Source organism: Rhinichthys klamathensis, unplaced genomic scaffold, assembly GCF_029890125.1.
Source record: "Rhinichthys klamathensis goyatoka isolate OS25496 unplaced genomic scaffold, OSU_Roscu_1.1 h1tg000121l_1, whole genome shotgun sequence".
Lineage (NCBI taxonomy): Eukaryota > Metazoa > Chordata > Actinopteri > Cypriniformes > Leuciscidae > Rhinichthys > Rhinichthys klamathensis.
In genome coordinates this window covers 6,007,235-6,023,444 of record NW_026606658.1, presented here as the reverse complement: position 1 = coordinate 6,023,444, position 16,210 = coordinate 6,007,235, and the positions used below count along the sequence as shown (strand labels likewise).

Genomic DNA, 16,210 nt, shown 5'->3' with positions numbered 1-16,210 from the left:
CATTAACACACATTTCAGGCTTTCAGATGCCAAGGTCCCCCAAATATGATCATCATCGTGTGAGGGACCCCCACCCTAAAATGTATACATTATTTATATATTTATATAATAATAAAAAAATCTTGTTTATTATTATTACTATTATTATTTATTTATTTATTTATTTTATATTATCGCGGGCCCCCTGGATAAAAAAATTGCTCCCCACTCACAACAATTCCTCATATGACCGTTAGAGGGCGCCTGTAATGTAACCCGGAATTAGAAGTTACCGGACAAGGGGAAGCGTTGCCACTTTCTTCCGGTGAACGAAAAAACAACATTGCTGAAGATGGCAGAGATCGGAGATGATGAGCTTAAAAAACTCGAATATTTGTCTTTGGTGTCTAAAGTTTGTACCGAACTTGACAACCATTTAGGAATCAGCGATAAGGACCTTGGTGAGTTCAGAAATTAGACGACACGAGACTCTGTTACGTTTTAGGTAACGTTAACTCGTAACTAGCTGGTTAGTCTCTTTCTACATGTATAACATTAGTCAGTGCTTGTGCGTCATTTAACCGGAATAAACATTTATAGTTATGTTAATAAATTATATTCAGTTCCCCAGTTATGTTACACGTTTAGTTTATCTAGAATCGGACCTTTTATAATTAAAAGAAAGGCTGGTTACTGTCAGCAACGTGGTCCTATTTATTATGTAGTAGAGCCTGTTGTGTATTTGGAAATATAACCGTCTTCCTTACTATGGAGTCATTTGAAAAATGTTAAAGGTAAGAGTTAACGTACTGTAATAACTGATATTTTGGCTAAGACTATGATTACCGTGGTCATTTTTGGTAAGGGGCTGGTTAGTAAAAAATATTGACCAATGTTAAAAACAGACATATTGTCTGGCTGCAGCTTTACAATTCACGTGTATTGAAGTTTGCTAACAGTCTAACGTTACTGGTTTTTGTGTTTTCAGCTGAGTTTGTAATCAGTCTTGCTGAGAAAAATCCAACCTTTGATGGTTTTAAATCAGTGCTGGTTAAAAATGGAGCCGATTTCACAGTAAGCTTTTTTTGTAATCTCTATCTATGTTCCTTCTATTTTGTGTCTTGTGGTTTTATTGTTTATTGTAGGGATCGACCGATATGGATTTTTTAGTGCCGATACCGATACCGATTTTTTTCCCATCAGCCTTAGCCGATGACCGATACGGGCTGCCGATTTTCTTGAGCCGATATTTGGAGCCGATACATTTTGCTCCCTCAATTTACATCATGTCATTGTCAAAAATGACATGATGTTAACAAATGTTACAGGTCTCAATTTAATAAAAGTAACATTTATTTAACGTAAAAAAAAAATATTTAACAAATAGTAAAAACATGTGAGGTAGAACAAGAACAAGTAGATAAACTATATTTAACAAATATTAAAAACATGAGGTAGAACAAAAAAAAGTTCACTGCTGAAAATAAATATTTAAGCATAAATAAAATAATTACATTATTGCACACAGTAGCAACCAGCATAATAAAGTGCACAGTGCACACTGTACTTCATTTTAAAAGTAACAAACTATTTACTGCCATGGTTTAAATTTTTCTACATAAAATAAAATGAGCATGTCTAGTCTCTAATATCACTGCGATGGCGAGGGAGACCCACACCACACGCGTCCAAACCTCAGCCAGGTGGTCGCTGAATAAATCTCCCACAAAAAGCACAGAAGAACGTTGGTATTACTTAATCCTATGACCAGTGTTCGTAACAGCTACCGTACGCATACTAGGGCTGTCAAAATTGCTCAAATGGCGTTTGTATATTCCCTTCAAAAAAACATATTTGAACATATCGTCGTGCATTTGGTCAATGACGCGCATTACGTCAATAACAGGACAAATTAATACAAAGAGACATAACTACTAGTATTAAGTAGCTTATTTGAGTTGAAACATATTTGACAACGTATTACTACAAAAAAAAACGAGTAAATCAACTAATGGCCAAGACCGCAGAGCTCACTCTGGCTCGCCCGGACTCGCAGGCGCACTCTCTCTCTCTCTCTCTCTCTCTCTCTCTCTCTCTCTCTCTCTCTCTCTCTCTCTCTCTCTCTCTCTCTCTCTCTCTCTCTCTCTCTCTCTCGCACTCACCCTCACGCTCTCCGCGCATACCGGTTTAAATGAACAACAACAAACAAATGTTGAGTGCTGATCAAGAGTTTTGTGCAAGCAATTTAAGGTATATAGCAGGCTTCATTCAGTGATTGAAACAAATACATTAATTGAAGTTTCACAGTACATAGAACCGACACTGAGCGCTCCGAGCGAGCTGTGCTGTGGTAACGTTAGTCTGCTACCGCGGGCGTGTTTTTCCACATTCGAATATTAATTTTCACCTTCAAAATTCAGTTTTTTTTAAACTAGTCAAATATATATTCGTATTTAGAATATTCATTGACAGCCCTAATGCATACTGAACGGATAGCCTACAGCTATTTGCAGCTCCCTAAATACAATGGCAAGCAAGCAGTTTTATAGACGAGTCATTCGCGTTTTCCATTTGGACCCACAAACTTGCTTAGCTATATAGTTGCAACCACATAACAGTTATAGAGCAACGTGTTTCCATTTTCAAAGTGTTTGACAATATTTCAGCAGTCAAACAGTTAAAAGATGCTTTGAAAGTTTAAAAGTTACCGTTATCTTGAAGCGCAGGTTGCACTCTGCTAGTGGGGGAGGGGCAGTGCAGGGTCTGCACGTGAACTGCAGCGTCTCCAGCAGCACAGAGCTGCCTGTGGACGCCTGTCTATAAATAATGCCGGGAAAAAACTATCGGCGAACGCAGCAGCCGCGTATCGGCCGATTCCGATACACGTAAAAAACGCAAATATCGGCCCGATATATCGGTCGGCCGATATATCGGTCGATCACTAGTTTATTGTTTAGGAATATCTAACCCACTCTGTCATCTCTGTCTTTTAGGATTCACTTGTCAGCAATTTGCTGCGTCTCATTCAAACCATGCGTCCTCCTCCAAAAGCATCTACCAGTAAAGGTACGAATATTCAGAATATTCAGGATAGTTAATACATAAATCAGGGCTGCTTTTCTCAAACGCATTGTGAGCTAAATTGATCATAGTGCCCGTGGTTCTACGATCTATTTAGGCTTGCAATGCTTTTGAGAAATGCAGCCCAGTTCATTTTGATTTGAACATCATCTTTATGGTCAGTGTGCAGCATATTTCATCACATAGTGCCATATTTCCATCTCTCCTCCTGATAATACTTTTATGATGTGTTTTTTTTTTATTGTACAGCTTCTTATCCTGAGGCTAAGCCAAAGGGTGAAAAGGACAAGCTGAAAGAGCTCTTTCCAGCTCTGTGCAGACCTGACAATCCTATTCCCAGGGTAATTATTTAAATATATATTTAATTTGAAAGAAGCCTTTTATGCTCACCAAGGCTGCATTTATTTGATCAGAAATACAGTAAAATAGTATTACAATTTAAAATAGCTGCTGTCTATTTTAATATATTGTGAAAATGTAATTTTATCCATTCCTTTAGTCTTCAGTGTCAAAAAATGCAGTGTTACTGTTTTTTGTTTTTGTTTTGTTTTTTCAAATAAATTCAGCTTTGGTGAGCAGAAGAGACTTCTTTCAAAAACAATAAAAATCAAAGTAATCAACAGTAGCCACTTATGGGTCATAAACTATCTTTTCTTCTTACTAGTCTATGCTGGATGAGGATGACGTGAAAGTTGCTGCTGATGCCATGAAAGAGTTAGAGATGTTTATGCCCAGTGTTAGTGGAACAGAACCTAGCAGCAGTAAACACAGGTGAGGACCTGCTCTAACATAAAATAGATACCACTGAAGTTGATGCTGCAATGATTTCCTCACTGCATCATATTATTAAGTTTAACATGTAAGTGTCATCCGTCTTAGATCTGAAACCAGCAGCAAGAAGAAGCGGAGGAGCAGGAGCAGAAGCTGGAGCAGAGATAGAGATAGAGACAGAGATCGAGACAGGGACAGACGGAGACGACATCGCTCTCGCTCTCGTTCTAGATCTCGCTCTAATGAGAGGGACAGAAGGAAGCGTAGGAGCCGCTGGCACTCTCGCAGCAAGTCCAGGAGTCCCGCACGGGGAGACAGAGACAAAGACAAAGACAAAGGCTCAGACCGGTGGAAGGACAAACATGTGGACCGGCCCCCACCGGAGGAGCCGTCTGTGGGGGATATCTACAATGGCAAAGTCACCAGTATCATGCAGTTTGGCTGCTTTGTGCAGTTGGAAGGTCTCAGGTATGTTTGAGATACAGTAAATGTACTATTAAGGCTACTGAATTTGATGTGGGCGTTACAATGTATTCTTTAGTAGGATTATTTTTTAAATGTAATATTTAGAATTAGCTGTTAAACATTTTTTTCTCTCATCCTCCTTTCGTAAAGGAAACGTTGGGAAGGCTTGGTCCATATTTCTGAGCTCAGGAGAGAAGGTCGGGTGGCAAATGTGGCAGATGTGGTCAGCAAAGGTCAAAGGGTCAAAATCAAGGTGTTGTCCTTCACTGGATCCAAAACAAGTCTCAGTATGAAGGTGAGTGAGTGTCTTTATGGGAGTCATGAGAGAGAACAGGTCTGCATGGTTTGAGGTTCAAAAGTCACCAATTAAACAACCAATAAATCACAACCAGTTAAAATTAGCATTTTTAAAAATTAAATTTGTACATTAAATTTATAGATTTGTTATTCTGTGAAAGGTGAGTGAGTGTCTTTATGGGAGTCATGAGAGAGAACAGGTCTGCATGGTTTGAGGTTCAAAAGTCACCAATTAAACAACCAATAAATCACAACCAGTTAAAATTAGCATTTTTAAAAATTAAATTTGTACATTAAATTTATAGATTTGTTATTCTGTGAAATCAAAGTCAATAATAACTCGTTTTTAGATTCTGCATTTTTTGGTTATCTAATCAAGTTAATATACGAAGATGGTGTTTAATAATAATAATTAAAAAAAAAATGGAAGGACTTTACTTGTCGTCCTTGACTTTTAGATCACACTGTATACAAAAAAAAATCTATTTCTGGGCAACTAAACAAAAATAAATGTATGTTTAAATTGGTATATAATTATTATTATTGTAGTTAATATAATAATAATTGTATTATTATTAAATTTACATTTGTGTGTATAACGCTTTTCACAATGCATATAGTTTCAAAGCAGCTTTACAGAAAATTTGTGTCTACATTACAATTTAGAGTAATCTTTAATCAGAGGTGACTGTCAAAGTGATGTTCATTTGTTAGAATATACAGTTCTTAGATAATACAAAAACATGCAATGATTTCAAAATATTTCAAAGCAATTATTGCAATATAATTTTTTGGTTTTGATCATAATTATTGTAATATAGAAATATATTGTTAAATCAGAAAAATGTGAAATGGAAGCACTTTTAATTGTCTTTTACACCCTACTTTATACATAAATTATTTGACTCGAAATTTTGGTTATATCTTGCATTTATAAAAAGATGTTATGTGTTCAACCTGTATTTTTTTTTTATTGACTAATCGTTGTGCTTATATGTGCACTGATTTTTGTTGGGTTGTCTTGCTTTTACAAGGATGTTGACCAGGACACTGGTGAAGACCTGAACCCTAACAGGAGGAGAAATATGGGTGGAGACGGTCAGGAAGAGTCATCCATGAGAAATCCTGACAGACCCACTAACCTCAACCTGGGCCATGCTCCAGAAGTAGAGGATGACACGTTGGAACGCAAAAGACTGACCAAGATCTCAGATCCGGAGAAATGGGAAATCAAACAGGTGCATGGTCATCTTTAATGTGAAATTGAATTGATCCACTGTTTTAACATTTGCTTTTCTTTATGATCATATTTTAATCTACATCTTGATCTGTTTGTTCTTAGATGATTGCTGCCAATGTGTTGTCTAAGGAGGAGTTCCCAGACTTTGATGAAGAGACAGGAATTCTGCCTAAAGTAGATGATGAGGAGGGTATGAGTTGCATTCACCGTTGTTTAAAGCTCCAGTCCGTAACTTTTCCTCTTTGTCGCCATCTGTCTGTTCGAAATCTGTAACTGCAGTGATTTGCGGAATTATTATCTTTACGTGGGTTGTAAATCGGCATGAAACAGCGCGGATGAACACAGTGTTTTGAGGCGAGTGCTGCTGTCAGTCACCGCGCTGTGTGGATACTGTCATACAGAATCAAAGATTCACTTTTTGAAAGTTTGACCAACATAAGAATTTTCATAAGAAAATGTCTTCTGAACAAGTAAGTAACATCCATTTTTGTTCTGACCAACTAAGGGGGAAAAAGCATTCGACATGATAAGCTTCGTTAGATTTAATCAACGCGATTTACAGCAACCGTGCAAATTATAGCCTACTTTGTTCTCAAATTAATGTTAACAACATCACATCAGCATTGCGTGACTAATGTTAAATTTAATGTGTTTTATGGTTACCTGTGTAGTTCAGAATTCATATTCTCCATAATAGCAAAACGAGAAAGGCACAACAAAGGAAACTCCATAACTGTGTGAATTAAGAAAACGTACTGTTACACGATTGAACTATTGAAATGTCTTAACTTACTTGTTCAGCAGAAAAAAGCCGTCTCTTCTTCTGTTTTGAACCCCTTCAAAACACGGAGTTCACGCACTTTTCAAAAGTCCGATGTTTAAATCCTTGTGTTCGCATGAGACGGTTTCTTTCTCTTTCTCTAGCCACCTTAAATCCGAAGTACGAAGTCTTTTGGGTTTTATAACTGCTGAATCTCCAGTTGACACTGATGATTGTTGTTTGGATCTTTCTGGATGCCATAAGTTTAATTATGTAAAGTGCTGCGAGAAAAGCCTATACATCTAAACATTTCGTCACGCGCAGTATAGCCGGCTAGCCGAAACTCCTTCTTTGTGTGTACGGGTGTGACGTAATGACGCAAAGACATGCTCGAATTTCGCGGAAACCCACCAGTACCACTGGAATTAAAATCATTATTACAAGCTAACCGTTTTGAATCTAGCTATGGCAAGCAGATAGTTTTGACCACTGGCAGAATAAGTTTTTTTTAATATAATTATTTTGGATTATTTTTAACTTAAAAAAGTTACGGACTGGAGCTTTAACTTTATTTGGCGATAAATAAATTCCTACTTCCTTTGGGAGCCTATCACAATAAGTCGCTTCTAGCTGCCTGAACAGTCACCTCAAACTTTGTCTGTGTTGGGGTTTGTCTGTCAGATGAGGATTTGGAGATTGAGCTGGTAGAAGAGGAGCCTCCATTCCTGCGGGGACACACCAAACAGAGCATGGATATGAGTCCTGTCAAGATTGTCAAGGTAGTTCAAAACTCATGTACTCTCACTTTACAGCTGCCTGGTGAAAGTTAGAAAGTTCTTCAAGACAGTTATTGGTTTCACTGAAGTAGATATAACCTGTGACTTTAAATTCGTTTTTTTGATTTGTTTTCTGTCAGAACCCCGACGGATCTCTCTCTCAAGCAGCTATGATGCAGAGTGCTCTGGCCAAAGAGCGACGGGAGGTGAAACAGGCCCAGCGGGAGGCTGAAATGGACTCAATCCCTATGGGTCTTAATAAACACTGGGTTGACCCACTGCCCGACGGTAAGACATTCAGACTTATTCCAAGCATCTGAAATAAGAAATGATGTTGTACTTAAGAAAACTGCAATAGAATGCCACTTCAAGCCACGCTTCCAACTTGGATGCAGGTGTACGATGTCCTGCAAATACTTTTTAATGATAAATATTACTTTTAATGAACTTATTATTTTTTTATTAGATTTTTCCTCACAGAATATCAAGTGCACAGATATTTCACATTCACAAGAAGTTAAAAATCTGCAATTATATTGAAAAAAAAAAAACAATGACACAATAAAACTGTTAAATAAAATAGTTTACATGTAATAAAATAGAATTCTAATAATACATAAGCACAAACACTTAATTTAAAGACTTCATTGTTGACAATCAAACACCTGCAACTCTGAGTAGCCTTGCAATTTTGTTTTTTATTCGTCATCTTCTAGATGGATTTTGATTAGAACACACTACAACTCCAAAACTGCATGGAATAGTAGTAGCAATTGAAGACTAGAAAAGAAAATAGTCTGATTACTTGTATAGTGAAGTAGGATTGTATGAGTAAATAAATGGATGTTTTGTGTTCCATGTCCTCCAGTAGTAAAAAAAAAAAAAGAACACACAGTTAAGACACTGATCACTCCAGATAAACGTCCTTCCTATTTGTCCATACTGTGAGTTCGTAGATGGCCATCTGATTTCCTGATGTCTGCTATCAAAACAGGCTTGCACATAAAAAGCCTATCTCTGCTGCTCATATGCCCTCTGGCCTTATATGAGCTCAAGTCTGTTATCATCTTTGTGCATCTATAACAAATGCTTTTTCCTGTCTTCACACGCTCACCATCCATACAGTTGACGGCAGGCAGATAGCTGCCAACATGAGGGGCATAGGTATGATGCCCAATGATATCCCAGAATGGAAAAAACATGCCTTTGGCGGCAACAAGGCCTCCTATGGAAAAAAGACTCAACTTTCTATCCTCGAGCAAAGAGAGAGTCTTCCCATCTACAAGCTGAAAGAGCAGCTCATTCAGGTGTGACTTTATCTAATATGTATATGATCTGATCCGAGTCATTTAATATCTGCCGATACTGAGTCCAGATCCGATACTTGTATTTTCCCAGTGCCTGGTGCACACTTCAAGTACATTAAAGTTAATTAAATCAATCCAATGTATACAGGGATGTGGAGAGAGTTTCTCATGGCCAGGGGCTCAAATGTAAAAAATAAAAATAAAAAAAAGGACTACTACGGAGTAAATCTAGTTATTGAAGTAATTATATTTACAGGTCTATTTATTATTATTATTTTCTCTCTCTATATATATATATATATATAAACCTTGAATTTTGTATCTACAATCAGCTGAATTATTGCAACAAAAAAAGTGGATTTAAGGTTAGAGAGTATGAAGCCCGTGGTGTCAGAATGCCAGTCAGTCAAGTCCGAAGCAAGATACAACCCAAAGCAACGCGTTATGGCAATGACATCTCAGATAGTCTGATTGCAGAAAAAAATAAACCGTAAATAAATTACTTTTGAGTGATTCGTTACAAAAGTGTGCTTCAAATATGCAAAACACAGAAGCTTGAATGTGTGTGTGATGCACTCAGACATCATTGGTTCTTGCACTTCACACACTCACATTTGAGCTTCTTCTTTTCCTTTTAATGGCGGTTGGCAAAACCAATTAAAGGTGTATACCACCACCTACTGCATGACAGCTGACGTAAAAAAAAAAAGGATGTTAGGATAGCTGATATTGATCAGTTTAAAAAAAAAAAATGCTTAATCGCCCCCAATACCGATCCGTGAGATCTGCTCTGGGCGTCCCTAATGTATATTCATTCTGATATGTATATTTCAGTCTAGTTGTGTTCATAAATTAAACCAATGTGTTTTTTACAGGCTGTCCATGACAACCAGATTCTGATTGTAATTGGGGAGACGGGCTCAGGAAAGACCACTCAGATCACTCAGTACCTGGCCGAGGCAGGATACACCACACGGGGGAAGATCGGGTGCACACAACCCAGAAGAGTGGCAGCCATGTCTGTGGCTAAAAGAGTGTCGGAGGAGTACGGTTGCTGTTTAGGTCAAGAGGTAGACGCTTTCTTACATTCATTTTCATGATATAGACAACAATGATCTAACATTTCGCCATAGCTTTTGAAACGGAGACCTAATCTCTTTCTGTGTCTGTGCAGGTTGGCTACACCATCCGTTTTGAGGACTGCACAAGTCCCGAGACTGTGATTAAGTACATGACGGACGGTATGCTGTTAAGAGAGTGTCTGATTGACCCTGATCTGGGCCAGTATGCCATCATTATGCTGGATGAGGCCCATGAGAGAACCATTCACACAGACGTGCTCTTTGGCCTGCTCAAGAAGGTACAGTTCACAAATTGAGGTTTTGTTCACACAGTCAGTGAGTGTCAAGGTCAATGTTCAGAAACATACACTGCCTTTCAAAAGTTTGGGGTTTTTAAGAAATTAATACTTTTAATCAGCAAGGATGTATTAATTGATCAAAAGGGACAGTTAAGGCAGTTGAAAAATTTATTTTTCAAATAAATGCTGTTATTTTGAACTTTCTATTCATTAAAGAATACTGAAAAATAAAAATAACTGAGTTTTCCGCGAATAGAAATCGCTGAAGACCGTAAAATTCAGCATTGCCATCACAGGATTAAATTACATTTTAAAACATATTAAAGTAGAAAACAGTTATTTTAAATTTGTAATAATATCTCACAATACTGCTGTTTTTACTGTATTTATAATCCATTAATACAGTCTTTGTGACTCAGTCAATCGGCGTTCGTAGATCGACTGGTAAAGGCTGTATTTCAAAGATGGCTTCTGCCTGTATACGCGAAGTTGACTGTATGTTTAAAATATCTTCTTATTAAACTGTCTGTACACTTACAAAGTTCTCAATGCTTCGGTTTGAAGGTAGGGACCCTCATTATGCTACCGTGTTAGTGTGGGGCTATTTTGAGCCTTGTTAGTGGTATTAACAAGCGATTTTTATTTGTCATTACACTATGCCCAATATACTAGCGTTATACTAGCTTTATAGGCTAAACTGTTTTTAGAGATAAAACTATTTACATTCGATAATCATGAAAACAAATCTCAGATAACGGTTGACTAGGTAACAATGTGTAATTAGACCAAAGGTTCATTTTGCGCCGGAGTTCTCCTTTAAGGTGAACAACAAACAAGTTACATTTTCACTGTTGCTTTGTACTTGACTATATGGGGAAAAACGTGTGAAAGTGATAAACTTAGGTGCTATTCACTATTTTACCATCTCTTTATGGGGCTTATGTAATAGTGTCTTGTTCTTGTGTTATTTAGACTGTACAGAAACGAACTGACATGAAGCTCATTGTGACATCTGCCACGCTGGATGCTGTGAAATTCTCACAGTACTTTTATGAAGCACCTATTTTCACTATCCCTGGTCGTACATATCCAGTGGAGGTTTTGTACACTAAAGAACCTGAGACTGACTATCTGGATGCCAGCCTGATCACAGTCATGCAGATCCACCTCACTGAGCCTCCAGGTAACATTTTACACACAGTTGTTCACAGAAAAAACCTTTAAATGCCTGTGAAAATGAGCTTACTATAATTAAAATGATTTGCTGTACAGGTGACATCTTGGTGTTCCTGACGGGTCAGGAGGAGATCGACACTGCTTGTGAGATCCTGTACGAACGAATGAAATCTCTCGGTCCTGATGTCCCAGAGCTGATCATCCTCCCAGTCTACTCTGCCCTGCCCAGTGAAATGCAGACCAGGATATTTGACCCAGCACCACCTGGAAGTAGAAAGGTACCATTCATACCATTTCTCCTCTCTCTGGTCACCTCTGACATGTTAAATCATATTTACCTGAAAATTTAGATCACTGTATACACCTTAACAAACATTCTGCTGTTTTTGTTTTCAGGTGGTCATTGCTACTAACATTGCAGAGACTTCTTTGACAATTGATGGAATCTACTATGTGGTGGATCCAGGTTTTGTCAAGCAGAAGGTTTATAACTCCAAAACTGGCATTGATCAGCTAGTTGTTACCCCCATCTCCCAGGTAACATGCATTTCTAATGACCCAGACTACACACAGCATAAGTTGTAAGTACACTTTGACTCTTAAACCTCATGCGTGTGGTCCGTAGGCCCAGGCCAAGCAGCGAGCGGGCAGAGCAGGTAGAACAGGCCCTGGCAAGTGCTACAGACTCTACACAGAACGTGCCTACAGAGATGAGATGCTCACCACCAACGTACCTGAGATTCAGAGAACTAACTTGGCCAGCACTGTACTGTCTCTTAAGGTACAATCTTGTTTGATTTTTTTAAGGAATGCACTAAATATTAAATTCATGACATATTCAGATAAAAGTCTGGCAGATAAAGATAATTATATGGCCGATATAAAAATTGTTCATTTTTTTTCAAAATGATTTAAAAACATACAAGAATTGAGAAAAATAAAATCAATTATTTTAAATGCTACAATCATAGAATTATAATGTACAGTATGAAAAAAAAAATGGATTGGGAATTGGAATGGATATTCATTAAGATTATTAAATATTAGTGTTTTTTAAGATACCATAGATAAAAGAAAATGATAACTTTTTAAGTGTGTGCTAGATGACACAAAAATGATCTAAATGTAAAAAATTAACATGCACAGTTAAATAAATGTACATTGCTTTGGATAAAAGTGTCTGATAAATGAATAAATGTAAATAGGCAATAGTGGATGATTATGTATCCAATATTTACCAATACATCTCTGAAGGCCAATTCACACTGCACCGACAGCCAGATCAACGTCAACAGTCACTAGATTACAGCATGTCACTTCTTATGCGAAAACAAGATCCTTAATATGCGAAAACAAGATCCGACAGATGGCAACAGACTCCGACAAGGGTAACGCACTGATCCGACAAAGTGTCTGTTGCCGTCTGTCGCTTTCGGTGCGTTGTGAATTTACCTTAATACGGGATAATAATACTTAATACATTATCAGTGTATCTCTAATATTATATTTTATGCATTTTAACATCAAATTTTATTTTCCTTCAATCAGGCAATGGGCATCAATGACCTGTTGTCATTTGATTTCATGGATGCTCCGCCTATGGAGACACTCATCACAGCCATGGAGCAGTTGTACACTCTGGGAGCGTTGGATGATGAAGGTCTGCTGACACGACTCGGTCGTAGAGTAAGTGTGTACATGTCATCTTTGTTTAAATTTAGGAATGTGCCCGTATCGCGGTTTCGGGTGTAGCTGCTCAATTTGCATATGCAGAATAAAGTATTGAGTTTCTTGTCACTGTTCCTATCAGATGGCTGAGTTTCCTCTGGAGCCCATGCTTTGTAAGATGTTGATCATGTCTGTCCATCTTGGCTGCAGCGAAGAGATGCTTACCATTGTGTCAATGCTCTCAGTACAGAATGTCTTCTACAGACCAAAGGTACTCCTTTAGCCCACACACGTTACCAGATCTATGATCAAGGTCAAGGAGTGGCCAAGAACAGTTACATCATTAAGTAAAGTTTGAGGTATCCAAGCAGACTGATCCTGAAGATATTAAGCATGATTTTACTCTAAATGTCAGGACAAACAAGCTCTGGCAGACCAGAAGAAGGCTAAGTTTCACCAGCCTGAGGGGGACCACCTGACTTTGTTGGCGGTCTACAACTCCTGGAAGAACAACAAGTTTTCCAACCCCTGGTGCTACGAAAACTTCATCCAGGCTCGCTCTCTCCGCCGTGCACAGGACATCCGCAAACAGATGCTGGGCATCATGGACAGGTGAGGGCTAGAGAATATCTAACGTTATGCATAATGCAACACACTGTAAGTCTTAAGACACGTTCACACCAAGAATGACTACTATAAAGATAACTTTATTTGTATTCACACCAATATCAACCTATGACCAGCCTTATAAATAGATTAACTTAAACTAAATTGACTGGTCTTAGCAGTTTATGCAACCAGCCACATTAAACAAATATTGTTCCTCTGTGTTGTGGTGTGGACTTCCCTATTCACATAGAATTAGATATTATAAGTATAGATATAGTTATCGTCCTTGGTATGAATAGGCTTTTACACTCCATAATTATACATTGTTAATAATTAAACAATATTGCATGTTGTCTTCAGGCACAAGCTGGATGTGGTATCTTGTGGTAAGGCCACAGTGCGTGTACAGAAGGCCATATGCAGTGGTTTCTTCCGGAATGCAGCCAAAAAGGACCCTCAAGAAGGTTACAGGACCCTCATAGACCAGCAGGTGGTCTACATTCACCCCTCCAGCGCATTGTTCAATCGCCAACCAGAATGGTATGTACCAAAACGAGATTGTTATTGTGTTAACCACCAAACTAATATCAATGTTGCTTGTACTAAAGCTGGTTTCACTCTCTTCTTCTCCTCAGGGTGGTGTACCATGAGCTTGTGCTGACCACTAAGGAGTACATGAGGGAGGTGACCACCATTGACCCGAGGTGGCTTGTAGAGTTCGCTCCAGCTTTCTTCAAGGTGTCTGATCCCACACGCCTCAGCAAGCAGAAGAAACAGCAGCGGTTGGAGCCCCTCTACAACCGCTATGAGGAACCAAATGCCTGGAGAATCTCCAGAGCCTTCAGACGACGCTAGAAGCTTCTCACGAGGTTCTCATAGACTGCGAGTGCTGCTGAACAAAACATCATTTTTTTGTTGTTGGCAGAGTGGAGGATTAAATGGACAGAAGCTAAAAATGTTCTTAAAGAACACGAGGTGCCCTATTTTCAAAGATAAGATCCTTTCCACTGCTTTCAAACCACATGTTTGATTTTAACGGAGACATTCCCTCAAAAATGAAAGCTGACCTGATATTTCCACTTTAAATCAGAAGCATTTAATTTTATGTTTCTTCTGTATGTTTCTCATAACGCTTGGTGGTTATAATTATCTCTACTTTGAGTCTTGGAGTTCTTTGTATTTTAAAAAGAAAAGAAAAAGGAGCAAAATATTAAATAAAAAGTCCAGCCAATTTTACATCACTATCTCCTCAACAAAACAGACCGGTTAATATTTGCATTTTCATAGTGCATCTCCTTTTCATCCAGACTCTCAGGACGACCCATTTGTGTGGCAGAATGTGTGGATGGCACATCCGTCTGGTCAGTTGATGTTAACTAAAGTGCTGCAAGGGAAAGGGTTTTCATTAATTCAGTTAGTTCCTCTGCAGAGGTCTGGTCATGTACAAGTCAACAGGATGTTAAGACCACTTTATCACACACCAATCTCATCCTTTTTTGGGACCTCTCTTCTGTTTTAATGTTTAAATTACCAACTCCGCACAGGATCAGTGTATCGGATCACAGTGGAGATTTTGTATTATAGCTCTTTTATTAGAGGAAACGATGGGGGGTGGAAATGTCCTGCAGTTTTTGATATGGTTACAGCTTATGTTATGTAATATCTTGGAGTCGTTTTGATGTCAAATTAAACTGTCCTTTCAAAAGGTCACTTGAGTTGTTTCTGTTTTTGGTGAGCTTCTAATGTTGGTGTATATTGCATGTAGATATACACTCACCGTTCACTTTTTTTAGGTACACCTTGCTAGTACCGAGTTGGACCCACTTTTGCCTTCAGAACTGCCTTAATTCTCCGTGGCATAGATTCAACAAGGTGCAGATTTTGGTCCATACTGACATGAAAGCATCACGCAGTTGCTTGCAGTTGTCGGCTGCACATCCATGATGCAAATCTCCCATTCCACTTCATCCCAAAGTTGCTCTATTGGACTGAGATCTGGTGACTGGAGGCCATTTGAGTATAGTGAATTCAGTCATGTTCAAGAAACCAGTTTTAAAATGATTTGAGCTTTGTGGCAGTGCATTATCCTGCTGGAAGTAGCCATCAGTAGATGGGATGGACATGGTCAGCAACAAAACTCAAGTAGGCTGTGGTGTTTAAACGATGATCAGTTTCTATTAAGGGACCCAAAGTGTGCCATATGTCCCCCACACCATTACATCACCACCATCAGCCTGAACAGTTGATGCAAGGCAGGATGGCTCCATGCTTTCATGTTGTTTATGCCAAATTCTGACCCTAACATCTGAATATCTCAGCTGAAATCAAGACTCATCAGACCAGGCAACACTTCTCCAGTCTTCTATTCATTGTCCAATTTTAGTGAGGCCGTGCGAACTGTAGCCTCAGTTTCCTGTTCTTAGCTGACAGGAGTGGCACCCGGTGTGTCTTCTGCTGCTGTAGTCCTTCTGCTTCAAGGTTGGGCATGTTGTGCGTTTATAGATGCTCTTCTGCAGTCCTCAGTTGTAATGAGTGCTCATTTGAGTTAATGTTGTCTATCTATCAGCTCGACCAGTCTGGCCAATCTTATCTGACCTCTGGTATCAACAAGGCATTTTCACTGTATATTTTCTCTTTTTTGGACCATGCTCTGTAAACCCTTGAGATGGTTGTGCGTAAAAACCCCAGCAGATCAGCAGTTTCTATACTCAGACCAGTCCA

The 16,210-nt window shown here is 38.6% G+C and overlaps 1 protein-coding gene across 2 annotated transcripts; it reads left to right on the top strand.

Moving 5' to 3' along the window:
- The first annotated feature begins 284 nt into the window (after window positions 1-284).
- dhx8 (DEAH (Asp-Glu-Ala-His) box polypeptide 8) lies at window positions 285-14,562 on the top strand. 2 transcript variants are annotated; one of them, XM_056255712.1, is made up of 23 exons: window positions 285-440; window positions 968-1,053; window positions 2,973-3,039; window positions 3,310-3,401; window positions 3,725-3,831; window positions 3,940-4,299; window positions 4,447-4,591; window positions 5,628-5,831; window positions 5,936-6,023; window positions 7,275-7,372; window positions 7,510-7,657; window positions 8,495-8,676; window positions 9,552-9,746; window positions 9,851-10,036; window positions 11,009-11,219; window positions 11,309-11,490; window positions 11,609-11,749; window positions 11,838-11,993; window positions 12,761-12,898; window positions 13,023-13,151; window positions 13,296-13,492; window positions 13,850-14,029; window positions 14,125-14,562. In XM_056255712.1, the coding sequence occupies exons 1-23, from the start codon at window positions 332-334 to the stop codon at window positions 14,342-14,344; spliced, it is 3,621 nt and encodes a 1,206-aa protein (XP_056111687.1). In that variant the 5' UTR covers window positions 285-331; the 3' UTR covers window positions 14,345-14,562. The 2 variants fall into 2 exon arrangements, with proteins under 2 accessions (XP_056111687.1, XP_056111686.1); XM_056255711.1 differs by having other exon boundaries at window positions 3,925-4,299.
- Window positions 14,563-16,210: the final 1,648 nt, after the last annotated feature.

Coding starts and splice junctions, on each gene's coding strand:
- dhx8 (XM_056255711.1), top strand. CDS start 332: ATGGCAGAGATCGGAGATGATGAGCTTAAAAAACTCGAATATTTGTCT. Junction 11,994..12,760: donor GCACTGTACTGTCTCTTAAG/GTACAATCTTGT, acceptor TCCTTCAATCAG/GCAATGGGCATCAATGACCT. Junction 13,152..13,295: donor ATGTCTTCTACAGACCAAAG/GTACTCCTTTAG, acceptor TCTAAATGTCAG/GACAAACAAGCTCTGGCAGA.